The sequence below is a fragment of the Rhinatrema bivittatum genome, chromosome 4 (genome assembly GCF_901001135.1).
Source record: "Rhinatrema bivittatum chromosome 4, aRhiBiv1.1, whole genome shotgun sequence".
Classification (NCBI taxonomy): domain Eukaryota; kingdom Metazoa; phylum Chordata; class Amphibia; order Gymnophiona; family Rhinatrematidae; genus Rhinatrema; species Rhinatrema bivittatum.
This window is the reverse complement of record NC_042618.1, coordinates 466,023,970-466,042,772: the sequence shown is the minus strand read 5'-3', so window position 1 is coordinate 466,042,772 and position 18,803 is coordinate 466,023,970. Positions and strand designations below refer to the sequence as shown.

The following is an 18,803-nucleotide window of genomic DNA, read 5'->3' as shown; positions in this document are numbered from 1 at the left end:
CAGGTTCCCCTTGTGTGCCGCTGGTAGCACTGGGCGTTCTTACCCCTATGTGCCACTGGTAGCACTGGGAGTTAAGGATATGGACAGGTACCCCTTATGTGCCACTGGTAGCACTGGGAGTTAAGGATATGGACAGGTACCCCTATATGCTGCTGGTAGCACTGGGAGTTGTTAGGGATATGGGCAGGGCAATCTGGCAATCCCATGAGGAGGACACAGATGCTTCTCCATTTTTTCCCAGTGCTTTGCAGGTGGAAAATCTGCATCAGTGGAAGTCTGTAGCTTCTCGATGGGCAAACAAGCCATTTTTTTAAATTTCAGTTGTTTCAGGTCAGATCAGTTTTGCTCTGAGTTCTGTTAATTTAGTGCATTTGCCATGGTTACCTTTTGAGTTTGAGCAGATTTTTTTTGATGAGTCGGGCTGGCAAGGTTTTGATTTCTCAGCTTTATAAAGCTAAGGATGTGTTTGCTCCTGCTCACCAGTATACATGATGGGCTGGGAAGTAGTTTCAGGTTTACGAGACTGTAAAGATTTTTGGCCTTGATTTGGAGATATACTTTCCAATGCTGGTGAGTACTGAACGGAAGATTTTACTGCGATCGCATCTTAACACCTGACAGGATTAACACGTGGAAGGTTTCTATTTCGCCGCCGTGCTGGGGCGACGGTGGAATGTCTCCTTCCTTTTATCGCACCTGTTGGGAGTGTCCCTTTAGTAACAGGTTTTTGGATTGGCAATATGTTCCTCCCTTATTAAGCTTTCATGGCTGAATATGTTCTTGTCGAGGGAAGATATACAGCGTGATGCCCCAAAGAGATTAAAGCGGTTGCCTCAACGCCCGCTGCTAGTGGCGAGAGTTGGCTTGGTACGATTTGGATGCAGAACGTTCTGCCGCTGTAGAAAATCCCACTTTAGTTCTGAGGCTGCGAGGGCTCTGTTTTTTTTCTTATGTGAAGGGTCGACAGTCATGCCCCAGACGGAGCCAGCTGGTATCTCCTGGCCGGATGTCTGCTTTCTTTTCTTGTCTCAGGCCCAGCCTAGCGCACAGGTTCATGAGCGTTTTGGAGGCGCTAGACTAGCAGCCGCTGCGGTAAGGAGACTAGCGCGTAGCTGATAGCGCTCATCACATGTAGATTCCATGTAGACAGGGCTATTGGCTGTTTACCCCACTTTGCAGAAAATACCTGGGCGCCCAACGTGGCAAAATGAACTCCAGCCCCCGGAGCTGGCATTAAGTCAATCTGCGAGTCAAGGGCTCATTACAAATTTAAAAAATACTCGGGCCAATCCTGTAAAGTGCGGCTGCGTTTACCCTGCTCCTAAGCCGCTTTTAACTCACGTTCCGGCCGCGTTAGCCCTTCCTGCGATCCCGAATCCCCTTTAACCTACTCCTACCGCGTCCTAAATTCCCCGGGTAACCCCTTCCGCCCGCGGCATGTATATTGCATGCAAACGAGCGAATTAGCGCGATATTGCATGCAAACGAGCGAATTAGCTATTCCCCTAGCATCCCGTAACCCGCGCCCCGACTAACGCTACCTTTCCCTGCCGCTTTGTCGCGCGTTTAACCTGCAAACTTACCGCCTACCCTGACCCAGGCGGTAGAGGCAGGGGTCAGGGTAGGTGGCAAGCTTTCCCCCAGCCCCCGCTCACCTGCCCCGGCCGCGATCATGGGTGCCGGTCTCCGTGGCAGCCCCAGTCCTCTCCCCTGCTCCCGAAGCCAAAAAAAAAAGCTTTTTTTTTTTTTTTGGCTTCGGGAGGAGGGGAGAGGACTGGGGCTGCCACGGAGACCGCTTTCCCCCGTGCAAGTAAGTTGTTTCGCCGCTTGTCTCTTCTCCCCCCTCCCGGAGCAGGGCGCGAAAAGCCGCCTTGCTCCGGGAGGAGGGGGGACACTGACAGCGGCGAAGCTTTCCCCCAGCCCGGACACCGGCGAAGCCAGAAGATAGCGGCGGAGAAACGGCGAAACGACTGTCAGTGTCCCCCCTCCTCTCGGAGCAGGGCGCGAAAAGCCGCCTTGCTCCGGGAGGAGGGGGGACACTGACAGCGGCAAAACTTTCCCCCAGCCCGGACACCGGCAAAACTTACAATTTTGCAGCCATGAGCCACGAGCAGGAAGGCGAAGATCTGGCTCCGATAGCTCCTCCCGACAAGATGGCCGCCTGCACGGGGAAAGAGTACAATTGGCCGCTCAAGACGTGACGTCACGACATCACGTCTTGAGCGGCCAATTGTACTCTTTCCCCGTGCAGGCGGCCATCTTGTCGGGAGGAGCTATCGGAGCCAGATCTTCGCCTTCCTGCTCGTGGCTCATGGCTGCAAAATTGTAAGTTTTGCCGGTGTCCGGGCTGGGGGAAAGTTTTGCCGCTGTCAGTGTCCCCCCTCCTCCCGGAGCAAGGCGGCTTTTCGCGCCCTGCTCCGAGAGGAGGGGGGACACTGACAGTCGTTTCGCCGTTTCTCCGCCGCTGTCTTCTGGCTTCGCCGGTGTCCGGGCTGGGGGAAAGCTTCGTCGCTGTCAGTGTCCCCCTTCCTCCCGGAGCAAGGCAGCTTTTCGCGCCCTGCTCCGAGAGGAGGGGGGACACTGAAAAGTCCTTTCGCCGTTGCTTCTGCGCTGTCGCCGCCGTTGCTTCCTGGTATCTGTCATTTCAAATGACATTTGAAATGACAGATACCAGCGTGGCGTGAAGCCTTAGGCCCGCGCACCCAGGATCCTGTATAGGCGCTCTATCCAGTATCCTGGTTTGCGCGGGACTAAGGCTTTTCGGACGCGGCTTACATTTACATATAATTAGGCTTCAGGATCGCGCGGTAGGTGAGCTGCTCTGTGCGGGCGGTAACTGCGGGTGCCGTAGGCACTAACGCAGCTCTTCCTACCGCACGATACAGGATTGGCCCGTCTGTTCTGTGGTTCCTCCTACTTTGTATCATCGCGATACTTAAATCTGCTGCTTGCGGAGTTTAAGAATAAAGGTTTGGTGTAAAAAAACTAAAATTCTGGACGCACAGTGTACACGCTCCGGGCTGATTTTGTCCCTTGTGTGATTTTCCCCATTGTGAAATATTGCAGCTGCGTGTCACCCGCTGTGATGGGAGCGGTTTCCAAACAGGACGGCCTGCCCGGGTAAACACGCATTTATCTGTGCAGATCCTTTTGAAAATCACCCTCCCCGTGTCCGCAAATGTGACAGTATCCCACGCGAATGAAACGAGAGTGCCTTGATTAATCACCTCCTGTGAAGCCTGGCAGGCGACAGAAGCAGATATGCAAAGATGAACTCAGCTCTCTGGACTTGGTGTGGGACTTTGCATTCAATCAATAGTCAATGAAAGCTTGCCTTCCTCTCTTCCAATTATAACGGCCGTGCATGTAAGGGGAAACACAGCATCTAGCCTCAGAAAATGATTTATTATAACACCACCAGGCGCTAGCTGGGTTTCATGTGCATGTCAAACCTTGCTTCGGCTCAAACCGATCTGACATTTCCCCTATATAGAGCCGCCCCGTATGTTTCTATAGCAGCTGTATGCCCTTTCGCTGTTTACTTTTTTCAGCCTTCCCCTATTAAAGAATGCATGGCATACGTACCCTAAACAAGTGAGGAAACTTTGTTATTGGCTCACCGTGCAGACCAGTTCACTTGTAAGCTTTCTCTCTCTCTCTCTTTTGTATTTATTTTTTTAAATATACCTTGAACTAAGCCGGGCCCACTTACCATGTCTGGCTGACTGCTAATTTGATTGAGAGAAGTTGCTACAGGGACAGAAAACACTTTTCTGCACTGGTAACCTTCCTAATCATAGCCTTTAGCTGGAGAAGAACAGAACCCTTCTGCCCTGGCGGCACGTCTTGCATCCCGAGAGGAAAATAGAAACCTCAGGACACTGGCACTTTTCTTTCCAAACAGAAAAAACAACCTTGAAAAAGCACAATTTTCCATGGCTGCGAAGGAGCTCAGCCCGGTGTTCGTTCCCAGCTTTTAGCGTTACAGTTTCGCCTAGAAGCTCCCTTGCAGTCCAGCTGCGTGCGGTATCTTCCCCTGCTCCTTTTGCGCACGCCCTTGGCGTGGCGTGCTGGCACAATCGGGTCACCGTGTTTCGAGTCACTTTAAGACGCTGTAAAGTAATGCGGCGTCGCCCCCCCAAAAAAAAAGGGTGTGGGGAAACGTGCGAAGCTCTTTGCCTTCAGGAGGACCTGCATCAGCCGCCCGAACTCTCCCAGCAGGCTCTTGCCTTGGTGGCGACCTCTTGATATCGATGCGGAAAGCCGCAGCTGCAACACAGAATCAAAATAAGCCCCTCCCCCCTCCCCTTTCCTTGTTGGTGATGTATTTCTATCTCCTTTTCCCTTGCAGTGGTTTGGAGACCTGGTGACCCCCGTATGGTGGGAGGACGTGTGGCTGAAGGAAGGCTTTGCCCACTATTTTGAGTTTGTTGGGACGGACTACCTTTACCCGGGCTGGAACATGGTAAGCGCACGTTTTGTTTTGGGTGTTTCTTTTCATTTTTAACACCGTTTTGGAAGTCCCAGTGGCGGGCTGTTTCCTTCTTAAAGTAATACTTAGATACGGCCATAAGATGCTGAAAATAACCTGATGCGTACAAGTATCGGACGTTTCATGAAGCAAACCCCACTGGGTGTGAAATCACCTGAAAGCATTTCAAAAGCCTCTGCCATTTCTCAGTAAAAAGGGAAAAGGTCATTACTGCCAGAATGCAAAGTAAAAGCAACACAAACCAAATCGCTGCCACATGCATCTCGTTTTGTGATATTAATAATTCAATGTGGATTGTTCCCAAAGGCTGTGGTGCAGTGAGACAGCGAAATGTCCTGATATTGTTCAGAGTCTCAGAAATGCAGTAAGGGGTAGATAGTCAGCAGGGGGCCTGACCATAACTGTCCGCACGCACTTGCAAGCCTGCGGACATTGGGTGTGAGCATCAGGTCATTTCGTCGCTAAACGTATGCAAGGTTTCCAAACGATGGGGTAAATTATGCCTGAAGGCACGGACTTTTCTGGAAATGAAATGCAGTTTCCAAATTCCTCTTAAAAAGACCTACCCCCTCCACCGCGGGTCCTTTCGGGGACTGAGAGTCTTCTCACCTGGCTTTGGCTGACTTAGGGAGTTTAACTCTGTTTTCAACCATGGTAAAAGGTGACTGAGTCTGTGAAAATTTACCTTTTTGAAAGTGTAATCTAAAAAAAAAAAACAAAAAAACCAAAGGAGAAAACCAGATAACGTTTACAAAAGGCTTGGATGTTTGAGTACGGAAGTATTTTGCATTTCATTAAAATACAATGGAATCACTTGCGATGGACGTTCTTGCATAAGATCACGCTGCTGCCGAGTTACAATAGGGTTCTTCCAAAGGGCCACCTCCCTGATCGTTCCAGGAGGTGGCTTGGGTTGGATGGCACAGCTGGGGCTCAGGCCTACCATGGAGGCAGAGAAGTTGACTGCTCCTGCAGTGGTGGTGGTGCCTGCCAGCCAACAGAGCAGCCCCATCATCGCCAGTGAGGGGTATGTATGTATTGCCTGGGCATACTGTCTGGGATAGGGAAAGCAGGGGTTAATACCGCCCCCCACCCAGGTCTCCCTGTTTTGTAAGCAGACGTATTATTTTACACTGCATTATGGCACCTAACTACAAGCGGACATGCACCAAAGGCCCTCAAAGAACAAGGCAGCTTTCCAATGCTGAGTTTGAAGATACAATTGTTATGCAGGTAAATGTTATGTGCATACATTCAGGTGAAGTAAAACAGCAGGTGCAAAGTTAGGCACATTAATGACCTTGCCATCTATGCAGGCAAGCTTTCAAAATGTAAGATATAGACGTTTGGCTAATAAACGCACACAAAATGCCCATGGAATGTCTTTTTTTTATGCAGCCAAGTTTGTGTGTGTTATGCAAGTACTTAGATATTTCAGATGCAGAAAATCTACTCATGCACTCACGACTTCCGCAGGTTAACTCTGTTTTTACCCAGGTAAAAAGCAAAAAAGTATAGGTAACCATTTAACATTTGGTAAGACTAATCCTATACACTATTCCTGCAGACCAACTGGCCTATTTATTAAGCTGCGATAACGCAGCAATGCACATTAAAAGCCAATTCAGTTCTTGACGCATGTTGACGCATTATCGGTAATAAGCATTTATGTTACCTATGTAACCCCCTCTTGGTTTTAAAGTCCCTAATACAGAGGTTACAGCAATGTCCAGGGCCTTTCTCACTGTCCCGGTCCAGACTTTCAGCCCTAGCACCGGGGTTCCACTGGCGAGGAGGAGGACAGGCTCGGGGCCCACAGAGCTGGTGGTGGGTATCTCATACAGTCTCTCGCTCTCAAAGTCCCACAATGTACTCACTAAAGGGGGTCATTTTCAAAAGCATTTACACACTTAAAACTGGGTTTGCATGTGTAAATGCACTTTACTCTTGTAAGCGGGCTTTTCAAAATTGCTACAGTATATCCCATTGAATTGTTCACAGGTTTTATCCGTGTTAAGTGCACTTTATACAGGTAAATGGCTTTTGAAAATTGCTACAATAGTATGACATGCATAATTCTTTTGAAAATTCACCTGTAAGGTAGACCTCTTCGGTCAGATGCTCCAAATATGAGACAAAAAATTCAGGCAATAGACTTGGAAGAGGTATTAAAAAAAAAAAAAAAAAAAAAGGGTTTACTGTAACTTAAAGAAAAGTATCCATGCCAAAATCGTTATCATGAAAAGCAAAATAATCACTCCCAAAATGATTGCCTCCTTGTCCATTCTCAACCTGAATCTGTCTCCTTCTCCCAACAATCACGTCTGATTGGCCCCAAAACTCTTTTCTTGAGCACTGCAAGCCCACTTGCCTGTTAGGTAGGCAGACAGACCCAATATTGCACCTCCCTAGAAGGGGGACTTTCCTTCAAGGCTGTTAAGTCCGCAAAAACGGGGCCACTCTTTGCAAGTCCAAAACTCACTTCTCTCTTCCGCACTCCCTTTCTGAACCGGAAGGGCAGAAATATCCCATTTTTGTTATCCCCTGGTAGCAGGTGGAGGACCCACTGGGATCACCCACAAGAATCCCGAAAGCCTCCAAAACTCAGGAAGGCAGACAACACTTCATACTCAAGCTACAGCCAACATTCAACTCAACTCCTCAACACAAATCAAACCAATTCAACTCTCAACTCAAGCTGAGCCTGCTCAATCCCAGATTGTATAGGGGAGCACTGACCAATCCCCAGAACCAGGGAGAATGGCCACTGTCTGGGGAGGATCCAAAAAAATGCAAAAATCTCCCAGCAGATGAAAAAGGGAACATGCTTGGTACGGGTGTGAAGCCACCATTGCATCTATAAAGTGGGAAAAATGAGATGCCAAAAATGAATGAGCTGTCTTGCTATAGATACATGCAAATAAGGTAATTTATATTCAAATGGGCTAACAGTTCATACTAAAATATTGCGATGTGCGTTAAGCTGTGGAATTTAACTACACCTCAAGAGCAGAATTAACTTGCGCTGAGAGCCTCGGCAGGCTAATACAACTGCAGGCACTCTTGGCTCCCTCCTCCCCTGGTGATACTGAAAGGGTCAGGTGCTTAAGTTACAAATCCTCCCATCGCTGAAACAATCCCCCCCTGTACTAAACCCTCCTTCCCAAAATGAACCTCCTCTGGGTTCCCGTCCACCAACGTGGAAATAGGTAGGCCCTGCCTCTGGTTCGGTGCCAAAATGCAAACCAAGGACACGCATGCATTGTATCCTCCGTAGCCCCCAGGCTTCATGTATGGAGAAAAGGGGTACCTCGCATCAGCCAGAGCCATTTTGGAGAATGGTGTTGGCACAGGGCAGGAGCGACTGGGGATGGCTTTTGCTCAGTAACACGTGGCGCCTCCTGCTGGCAAAGGGGTGTGATGAGGGAGATGGGACTTGGGGGAGGTGCCATTTTTTGTATTTTGGGTGGCGTCCTGTGCTTCCTGCGCTGGGAGCTTAAACTGCGGGTGGTTTACGCGTCCAGTGCTGATACTGCCACAAGCATCGTTGGAACGCCGGGAGCGGTAAGTGTTGTACTTACCGCTCCCGGCAGAAGGTCTTTAGTAAAGGGGGAGGATGGGGAGAGGTCCGAGGGAGTTCTGGTGGGGGTGGGGAGGGTTGCAGCTGAAACTGGAAATATGCAGGAGGGGGAATGGGGGCCAGCTTTATTTAACAAATACTGTATCTGTAGCATAGGGAAAGCAGCTGGGGGCTCCAATCTGTGGAGCTGTGCATTATTGTAAATTTAGGAGGAGCTTGGGGGGGGGGGGGGGGTGAGAGGGTTCACCGGCCTGTGGGATCTTTTTTTTTGAGGGGGGGGGTGTCAACTGGCTATATCCAAACATACTGCATCATTCATCAAAATGCGTTATGGAGTTAACGCACGCGTTAATATTGCATGCGTTAACGTCATAATAACGCAAGCGGAAAAACACTGTAGCGCACGGCACGAATGCAAATTTTTGAGAGCGAGAGAGAGAGACCATCAGGCTAGGGTGAGAGAACATTGTAGAAATCTCATCTTTGTGAGACTTTCCTCACCCCAAATGATGTCAAATCTTCACCAAGGTGTACTGTGCAGTTCATACGTCTCACACTCCGTGCGAAACTGGTCCCTAAGCCCTAAACCACCAACAACACCTCACCTCGACCTATCAGGTGGCTCTCCTATAGAGATATAAATACTTAACTTCTATGAGGGCCTTGTAGATAGGCTCAGTAAACATTTAACACTTTTTGATGAATGATGGGGATAGCTGGATAACATAGGTTGGGTTTTTTTTTTTTGGATAACTTCAGAATGGTATATTCAGCAGGACCTATCCCGATGGCTGCTGTTCACCACCGCAAACATTTTCAATCCTTGCTCTGGCACATCACCAGATCAGTGTAGCCAGCCCATGATGATCCTAGTGCCGACCGGATCATCATGGGCTGGCTTCCAGTAAGAGAGGGGAACAGAGGGAAAGGATCGGGGATAGGCAAGAGAGAGAGAGAGAGGAAGGGGATGAAAAGGGATTGGAGAACAAGGAGGGGGAGAAAAGAATTGGATGAAGGAGACGGGGAAGAGTGGGGAAGTAGAAATGAAGTAGGGAGGGGTTTGAAGGTAGGGAGAGAGATCGGAGGAAGGAGAAACATGGCTTTGTGTCACACTCTAATGAGGTAACTTTCAAAAGGTTTTACATGCGCAAATGGGCTTTTGAAAATTGCTGCGATATATGAGACTTTTATGCATGCAACTCCTTTGAAAATTCCAAGTGTGTGCTTTACCAACGTGTTGTGGATAAATCCATATAAATAGCCAGAACTTTGGGTCATTTCATATGAAAATATTTTTATCCAGTGAAAAAGTGAGTGTATACATTAGTGCGACTAAAGAAAGGGGCCGGTAACTTTTTAAACAGCCGCACGGGCGCACGTGTATGTGCGTATGCCAGCTTGCGCCAAAGGTCGTGGCCGTTTTATAACATACGTACGTACATGCGCGCATGATTATATAATAAGCTGAACGCGCATACATGTGCACACAATTTTATATAGCTGCATGCATGTGCACACAAATGCTGCCTCTACCGTGTAAGTGGGGGAACTTTATAAGGGACATGCGCCCATGCCATTACCAGTTTTCCCATTTCATTCCCAGGTCACCCAGTTAAGGGATAGGACTTCCAAACCCCCTAGGTTATTAGTCTCCCTTTCCCCCTGTTAGCTCCAATCCTTAAAATCTCGCTGATTAGCCTAGGTTTTTTTTTGTTTTATTACTTATACGCTATCCATAGCAGTAGTAAAGTTATGTGGCAGGGGACCCTGGCGTGCGCTTGTGTACGTAAATACTTACACGCACATTTCATGTTAAAGTCCCAGAACGCCCACGCCCCACCCCTTTTGGGCTCTCTCACTTGTGAACGTGCCGGGAGATACGCGTGTACATGGGCACTTTTTAAAATCCGAGCGGTGCGCGCCGGCCACACACACTCACATATCTTCCGGTTTTGGTGTGCGCCGGGCTTTTAAAATTCACCCATAACTAAGGGAGAACATGGGGGCCCGCAAATTAAAAAAAAATATATATTAACAGGAAAAGAAAGTTCTTATTTTTACGAAGTGTATCCATTGATTTATTGCGCGCAAGTATGCACGCCAAAGAGCTAACAAGGAAAGAAAAAAACATATGCAGCTTTTCAATCTGATTAAACAAGGAAAAATAAAGAGAGTAAAAGGTAACTGCATAAAACTGGGACTCCTGTTTATAATCACCCCATAAAAAAATGAAGTCTTCCCTTACTTTTTATCTCTGCCTCCTATGTGCCATGAGCTGCTTCACCCAAGCTAAGAGAAGTTATAATTCCTCCTCTCAGTCTTTATGAAAAACATATCATGAGTTGTAATTGTAATTCTTGAATTTTAATTATAAATGCAATGGAAACTGGCAGCACGTGACATTTTTAGCCTGGCAAAATGTCACAGAGTGTAACATTCACGAAAGTGAATTTTATTTCTGAATTGCCCGACTCCATTCGTTCATCCATTCATTCTTTTGTCAAGTTTTAGAAGTCAGGGTTAAGTTTCCCTTTAGACGTCATCTTGAATCGCCAGGGTTTTGGAGAATCTCCCTGAAGCCAGCCCGACTTTCCCTAGTATGCAAATCATACATCTGCCATTTTAGAGAAAATGTCGCCAACATGAAAGATGAACGGTTCTGCCGGGTTTTAGGACCAGTAAACCTCATGAGCCAAAGGGCACCTGAAATGCAAGTCTGAATGGACCAGAGGCGGGCAAAGGAGCAGGTAGGAGGGTAGCGTTATGAAGGGCCGAAAGCCTCTGGAGGCAGAATCCAAGTAGACCATGAGGTCCTACGTGAAAGGAGCTGCCGCCCCCTCCCCTCCGTAGACTGCAGCCCCTTCCTACCTAATTTACCCCAGTGGGCAGATTTTGCTCCGCTCGACATGAAGACGCGCCCTCTGCGGCTGTAAGTCGACTTCTTGTTGGTAACCTGGGGACCGTTCATTGCTGGCCAGGCCTTTGTCTTCACGACGGCACAGGAAGGGCACTAGGATTATTATTGCTGTAATTATAATAACAACAACACCAACAGGGCTAAAGCTGAAATAAACCGGGAGCCCTTCCCTGGGGCGTAAGCAGTTTTTCCCTGTAGACATTTAAACGGGAGAAAACCTATAGGACATAGGCCCCTATGTGCAGGAAGAATTTGTTTGTCACTACTGAATTGTAAGTGTAGCAGACTGAGTAATTTTGCATAATGGTTCTCATTTCATAGCCTTTGAAGCTGGAGTAAATCATTTCATGCAGGCACATTTTAGGGCAATGATAGCAATTAAAATGGTGGTGGTGCAGCTTGCTCATTACTGCACTGGGTATCGGTGACCTGCTGCCAGTTGCTAGGCTTGGGACTCTTGCCAGCTCAGCTCCATTTGGTGTGACATTCTTTGTTTTCATACAACGTATTTAACAAGGAGCTCCTAGGAGCCCCCGAGAGCCCTCGCCGTCACATCCCAGCTGGGTGGTTAAAGGACGCGATTCGCTAAGATGTTTCTCCCATTCTGTTTCTATGGGGGGAGGGCAGCAGGGGGGGGGAACTTATTGAACCTGACCCAAAGTCTGATAGCTGTCTCTTAATACAAAGCTATTAGCGCACGCAGAAAACACACAATGCCACATAAATCTGCAGCCTTTGTAATAAAAATGGATCTAGCGCAGTATGGACGGATTGTCGGGATGACCACCCGGGAGAAGAATGACAGGGTGAGGACAGGAAAAAATGGGCAAGCATCTTGCGCGACGCCATTACCGCCGAAATCAAACTCAGTGCGGTTATGGTGACGGAGGAAATGCCAGCGCCTCGACTGTGCAACAGTGACAGGAAACAGACCAAAATCCAATGAGGGAGCAGGCGCACCTTTTATTAACTAAAATGTTATCGTACTTTGCATAATCCCCATTTCTAGCCAACGTTTCAGCTCTGTAGGGGCCTCCTTCAGGAAAGGCACCTTGAGGCTTGAAAGGTTGGATGGAAATGGGATATGCAAAGCCTGGTTAAATTATACGAGAGGGGGAATCAGTAAATAAGATTTTTGATGATATGCTTAAAGTCACCATATTTAAGTTGCGTTGGCTCCTTTTTTTTTTTGTATGTTATAAGGTGGGGAGAGTCCATATTCTTTCGGCAGCATTAGGGACTGTAAGCATCGGATTTCTCTGGTCCTCAGGTGCTGTAGCTTGAACTCCATCGGCGGTGAATTTTGATGTAGGGAATACATTTGCACGGCTTCGTGTGCATTTCAGAGTTTGTACAGTTCTCGCCCACCGGCCTAGTGGAGGCAGTGGAAACCGAAGCCATGATTACATTTGTAAATGCTTGGGAGAGAGAGACAGTCTCTCCAGACCCAGAAAGCCGCACAGAGCTGGAGGGGAAACGTCGTGACAGAGTCAGCAGCCGACAGCCAGGAGTTGCTGTCATTTGAAAGATGCAATGAGGGCCATTCCTAGCTCAGTTTGTAGAAGCCTGTAAACCTAGAGGGACCCTTCCCAGGGTCAGAATTACAATTTGTTTTAAAACTAACTTGAGGGATAGCCTCTCCTTTGAGAAGTACAGGCTCAGTTTCATTTTTTTTTTTCCATTACCTATGACATTATGCTGTCTTTTCAGGAAAAGCAGAGGTTTTCTGACGGATGTCTTGCACGAGGTGATGCTACTCGACGGCTTGGTGACTTCGCACCCAGTATCTCAGGAGGTCCTGCAGGCCACTGACATCGACAGAGTATTTGACTGGATTGCATATAAAAAGGTAACTAGCGAGCCTCCCAACGGCTCTTTTACCCAGTTGCATTCTTTCTTGCCTGACCATTGTCCTTCACGTTCAGCCACCGCCTGGGTGCATCCTTTGCTCCGTAACATCCCCATGCTACTTGACATTTTGACAGCTCAGAATCTGTCCCGATCTCTCCAAATGATTCCCCCCGCTGGATCTGATGGTACCTGTATTTCCTGAAATCAAACTAAAAAACATTTTGCAGGGTTGGTGATAATTTGTTGACGTACGTACGGCTTCCACCGAACTGTTGTTGGAAAACATTTTCATTCCACTCATTTTTTGCTCCAGTTAAGAGTTGTGGGTAAACGTGACCAGAGAAGAGTGAGCTTAGGGCACCCTGAAGGCCAACGTTGAGCTGAGCAGACCCCGTTGTGGTGTTTGTCTAGGTATAAACAGCGTTGGAAGGATAGACCTTGGCATTAAAAGAGTCGAATAAACACCTCGCTTACTGAAACAGTGACACAAATGACTTAGGTGTAAACCAGTGCTCTAGAAAGCTTTTGAACATGAAGGCTTGCTTTTTTTTTTTAGCAGATCACGGCATTAATGGTTACAGGACATGAAGCATGTTGCCCTGTGCGTTTCTGATTTTTAGCAGATATGAAGGGCAGTGTGCAGAGAGAGAGAAGTGATTTGGCCATGCGTTTCTCCCCCACCTCTCCTCTTGGTGCACGCAAAATTGTAACCGTGTTGCAAGGCAAAAAAAACAAATGTTAGCGTGAATTTGATTTCCTAGGCTTCTAGCTGTGACCTCTTTTTTTTTTTTTTTTGATGGGGTGATAAAATTGGCAGCTGTCAGACTGCAATTTTATCGAAAAAGATGCTTCTGTATATGAGAGAGAAACCTGGACAACTGATTTTCATAACTTTTAATGATGCGAGGCATTGTCTCTCGGAATGCTTAATTAAGGCGAGATGTACGGTTCGGGGGAGGGGAGGAGAGCAACGCATGTGGCTCGCATTTGGCTCGCATTTTCCTGTCTGCCTCGGGCAATCTTGCCTGCAGAAAAAGGAGATGCTAAAGTCTACGGGCATTTTGTACCCTCCCCCGGCAAGCGTTAAAGTGAGAGTATTGCTAGTACCCTCCGATGCAGACCGTCTGAAAATTGGCCCCATAGGTTTTAACATCATTTAGAAGTTTAGCATGCCCAGGGTATCTATCCCCATGAAACTCCTCCTGCCCACGAGGACCACAGGTGACCGTCGGAAGGATACGGCCGAATCTGCGAGCCGTTTCAGTCTTAATAAAGAAAGCGGCCTCCAAGCTTAAAATATTAACTCAGGAAGTGGAAACGCTATCAAAAAAAAAAAAAAAAAAAATCCCCCAGCCCCTAAATCAAGAGAACTGAACAATCCTCTTTAATCAGCTTCCAACTGCAGCATCTTTCCTAAGAGTTTGCCTAAGGGGAGAGAGGTTTTAATGTACCTGCATAATTCACAGCTGTTCTGATAGGGGAAAAAAAACCATTCTATGCAAATCTTCTTAAGATGAGCTCCATCAGTCCCCTCGTACCGCATATACATCTCAGTGCGTACCCTCCTTGCAGCGTCGTTCATGTGCGGGAAAGGTTATTTTCGAATAAATCATGAGAGCAGGCACTGAGCAGTGTATTACTGTGAGTGATCATGCTTATTTATCATTTCAAGCTCTAGTAGAGATATTTATCTATCTCAGAAAGACACGGGAGCACCGGGAATATTCATCTCCGTGGGAGAGCGGCTGTGCTACTTCCAGAGGAGGCTGGCGTACGCAACGTATAATCAGACGCTGGAGGTCATGCACAGTGCAAGCCAAACCGGCGACGGGACTGGAAGCCGCAGCTCTGCACCAGGGCAGGCTGGACGGGCCTTCCCGTCCTCACCTGCCACCGCAGGTCTCTGATTCTGGGTCTGTGGTGGAATTCCTCGCGCACAGGTCACAGGAGGCAATATTCACGTGGCCTGCGCAGTCGAGAAGTGCTCGGGCGTTTGTTCAGCACGCACTACACGCTGCTGATTTTTTTTGAAAGGGAAACCATCCAGATAGTTTCTCATTGAAAATTGGGCACTTCCTTATCTAACCTAAACACATACCCTCCCCCCCCGGATATACCCCCTCACAATCTGCTGTGGAGGCCCGCGCAGACATGTAGCCGGACTCGTTCAGGAATGAACGTTTCAGACAGGGCAAACCTCGGCGCATTAATTAAGTCATTAATGAATTCATTATTATTTTACAAATTTACATCTCGCGCGCTGCAGCGCTGGTCACAGCAATGCGTACAAAAATTTCAAAAGATACAAAACAGTAAAATATCTTGACAAACAAAATACCTCATTAATACCAGCGCACCTCTTCCCAGGGAAGCGTATGGACCCGAGATTTAATGCTGCTTGACTGCCTTGAAGATTGCTCTGAATGAGCAGAAAATGAGAGGCCAGTTTACTACGCCGTGTCAGTGTGTTGGCACGAGGGAAACCCAGCGTACCGCGCAGGGACGTGCACTACCATGCGCTGTTTTTGCACATTTTCAGATGCTGTTTGCAGGCCCAAACATCTGAGGTACTATAGGCTTGACAATGAGCTTTTATGCACGCAAAGCACCTCATTCTCATTCCAAAGAGTACCCCAGATCTTCCCAAAATGTTCCCCAGTCGAAGTCTTCAGGGAAAGTTAGCTGCACCTCCAGAGATGTGGCAGCCTCCCCCCTCACCGCCCAGGACTAACAGGTCCTGGCAATGCCAATGCTCTCTGTGCCAGCCCTTAAAGGGGAAGCAAGGTCCCTACAAATTCCCCCACCGCCAAGCTGAAAATATTTCTGGGGGTCTAGCGGGACCCTCTTTCCCAGTCCACTTCTCGCACCAGCAGCGTGTTTTAAATAAAGTTTTCCAAAGCCCCTTTTCATCCCGCTCCCATCACAAAGGCTTTCCTCCTTCTTTACCTAAGCCCTCTACCCTCTTCCAGGCTCCTCTCCCCCCCCCAAGATTACCTGAAATCCCTGGGATCTAGTGGGGGCAGGAGCATTTTCAGAATGGTGCTGGCTGAGCCCAGATTCGACGTTGCACCCCCTGCTCGGAGGGACAAAGGAGCATCTGAGGTCAGCAGGCACCGTTTTGAAAAATGGTGCTGACCTGGCAGGAGTAACTGGGGATTGTTCCTGCCCCCACTAGGACCCCAGGGACTTCAACTAAGCTTAGGGAAGGGGGGGGGGGTCTGGTGGGTGGGAATCAAGGGAGTGGGTCTTTTTAATGGGAGGTGGGGGTCAAATGGGGCTTTGAAACATTTTATTTAAAACATGCTGGTGGTGCAAGAAGTGGACTGGGAAAGAGGGTCCCGCTAGACCCCCAGAAATATTTACAACACGGCAGTGGGGGAAATTGCAGGGGTCTTCCAGGCCCTTTTAACCATGATGTCCCGAGGTTGGGGGACCACCATCGTGTATTTCTATGGTTGGTAGCACGCAAAGTTCCCAACCACAGCAGCACGAGTAAAATAACATGGGGGTAGATTTTAAAAGCTGCGCAAGCGCGTTATAAAATTGGGGGTCGGCGTGCGCAAGGGGGTGCACAATTGTGCACCTTGCGCTCGCCGAGCCGCACTGCCTTCCCCCATTCCCTCCCAGGTTGCTCTGAAATTGGAGCGGCCTGTGAGGGAACTTCCCTTCCCCCTAGCCTGACCTTCCCCTCCCAGCCCTACTCTAACCCCCCACCCTGACTTTTTTATCTTACATAAGAACATAAGAAAATGCCATACTGGGTCAGACCAAGGGACCATCAAGCCCAGCATCCTGTTTCCAACAGTGGCCAATCCAGGCCATAAGAACCTGGCAAGTACCCAAAAACTAAGTCTATTCCATGTAACCATTGCTAATGGCAGTGGCTATTCTCTAAGTGAACTTAATAGCAGGTAATGGACTTCTCCTCCAAGAACTTATCCAATCCTTTTTTAAACACAGCTATACTAACTGCACTAACCACATCCTCTGGCAACAAATTCCAGAGTTTAATTGTGCGTTGAGTAAAAAAGAACTTTCTCCGATTAGTTTTAAATGTGCCCCATGCTAACTTCATGGAGTGCCCCCTAGTCTTCCTATTATCCGAAAGAGTAAAAAACCAATTCACATCTACCCCTTCTAGACCTCTCATGATTTTAAACATCTTACCTTTTGTGCCTGCCCAAGATAGTATACTGCGATAAATAATCATGACTTCCTATAAGTCATTTCCTACAGTATAAAGCAAAATATTCATAGCCATATGAAACCGTATTAGGGTAGCCTTAATGTGACCTTAATGAAGGCCACTTGGGCCAACAAATTAGTTGGCACCACATTTTTATAACATAAATATTGATTGAGCTTGAGGCGTATATCAGAAAAGTTATTTGTGATACATGACTCTTTGCATGAAAACACATTTATAATGCCCTAAATCTGAAGCACAGAGGTCCATATTAAAAAAAAAAAGAAAAGCCTGTTGAGTGGTTAGATAACCAGGTGAATTTACCTGCGTATCTCTATCCAGATATTCAGTGGCACTTATCCATCTAAAAGTTAGCCCCGGCAAAGTTTATGCTTTCTATTTGGATGACCAGAGTTACCCAGATTACTTTGCCTCGTTTTCATGCAGCTGAATCTTATATGGGCAGTGATCCTACTCAGGCAAAATGTGGCTGGTCAGCAAGGGTTGGGGAGGCACCTGAAGCAGCATGATTAGTCCAGCTAACTCCCAAACCGGCCTTTTCAATATGGGGCTATATTCTTGCTATAAATGTTGAAAAATATTTCATTGTTCAACATGACTGCCGATAAAGTTTATGCTACTACCTGAAACCTGTTTTGCTTGCCTATACTCTATCTATTGCAGGAGTGGCCAACTCTGGTCCGCGAGAGCTACAAACAGGCCAGGTTTTTAGGATATCCACATTGAATATGAATGAGATAGATTTGCATGCACTGCTTCCGTTGTGTTATTATTTATTGGACTTTATATACCACTAGTAAACCATTATCCAGGCAGTTTACACAATAAAACATACATAATATGCAAATACATCTAAGACATATTCATTGTGATTATCCTGAAAACCAGGTCTGTTTTTGGCTCTTGAGGACTGGAGTTGGCCACCCTTGATCTATTGTTTAATAACTGAAGTTTGCTTATGGTTATAAGAACATAAATAAATATTTATATATATATATAAACTGAATCTAGACATACCTTCCCCCAGCATTGCCAAACTGACCACCACGAGGAACAGAGCCTTCTCTATCGCAGGACCCAAATTATGGAACACCCTTCCTCTACCTAAGTTCACTCAGTGACATCAAATCTTTTAAAAAGGAACTCAAAACCTGGTATTTCAATCTAACTTTCCGTGATGGCGTCGGTTAAGTCGTCCACAACTTCCTTCCTCAGTCTTCTCCTACGCACATCACGCTCGAACCCCCTCGAATGTCCTCCCCTTCCCCCCTCCACCCTGCCTCTCCCCCCCTCTCTTCTCCGATCCTTCCCCACCCCTGTCCCTCCCCTTATCTTCCTCACCGCCTCATCTATCCCTCCTGCAACCCTCACCTATCTAGGAGCTCTGCCCTACGCCGCCCCCCCCCGTCTTTATGATTTAATGTTTGTTGTAAAATGTTCCCTTCAAGTTTGTATTCCTTGCTCCCTCTCTCCTATATCCCTTTCTCAGTTACCAGTATATTAAGTTGTGCCAGTGTTATAAAATTGTATTAAGTTGTTATCTTGTAAACTGGAGTGAAGGCATCCCGCTATACTTCGGTATATAAAAGCCTCGAAATAAATAAATAAACATAAGATATGTCATGCTGGGTCAGACCAAGATCCATCGAGCCAAGCATCCTGCCTCTAACAGTGGCCAATCCAGGTCACAAGCACATAGCAGGATCCCATAAATAGATCTATTTCTTGTTACTCGCTCCCAGGGACAGCAATAGCT

At 47.4% G+C, this 18,803-nt stretch overlaps 1 protein-coding gene across 1 annotated transcript in view; it reads left to right on the top strand.

Annotated features, from left to right (window-relative positions):
- The window catches only part of TRHDE (thyrotropin releasing hormone degrading enzyme), a 354,513-nt gene that overhangs the window by 147,260 nt on the left and 188,450 nt on the right, over positions 1-18,803 (top strand). Inside the window, exons 5-6 of the mRNA XM_029597174.1 lie at positions 4,352-4,475; positions 12,711-12,838. Coding sequence (XP_029453034.1) covers positions 4,352-4,475; positions 12,711-12,838 — 252 coding nt within the window. The remainder of the gene's footprint in view (positions 1-4,351; positions 4,476-12,710; positions 12,839-18,803) is intronic.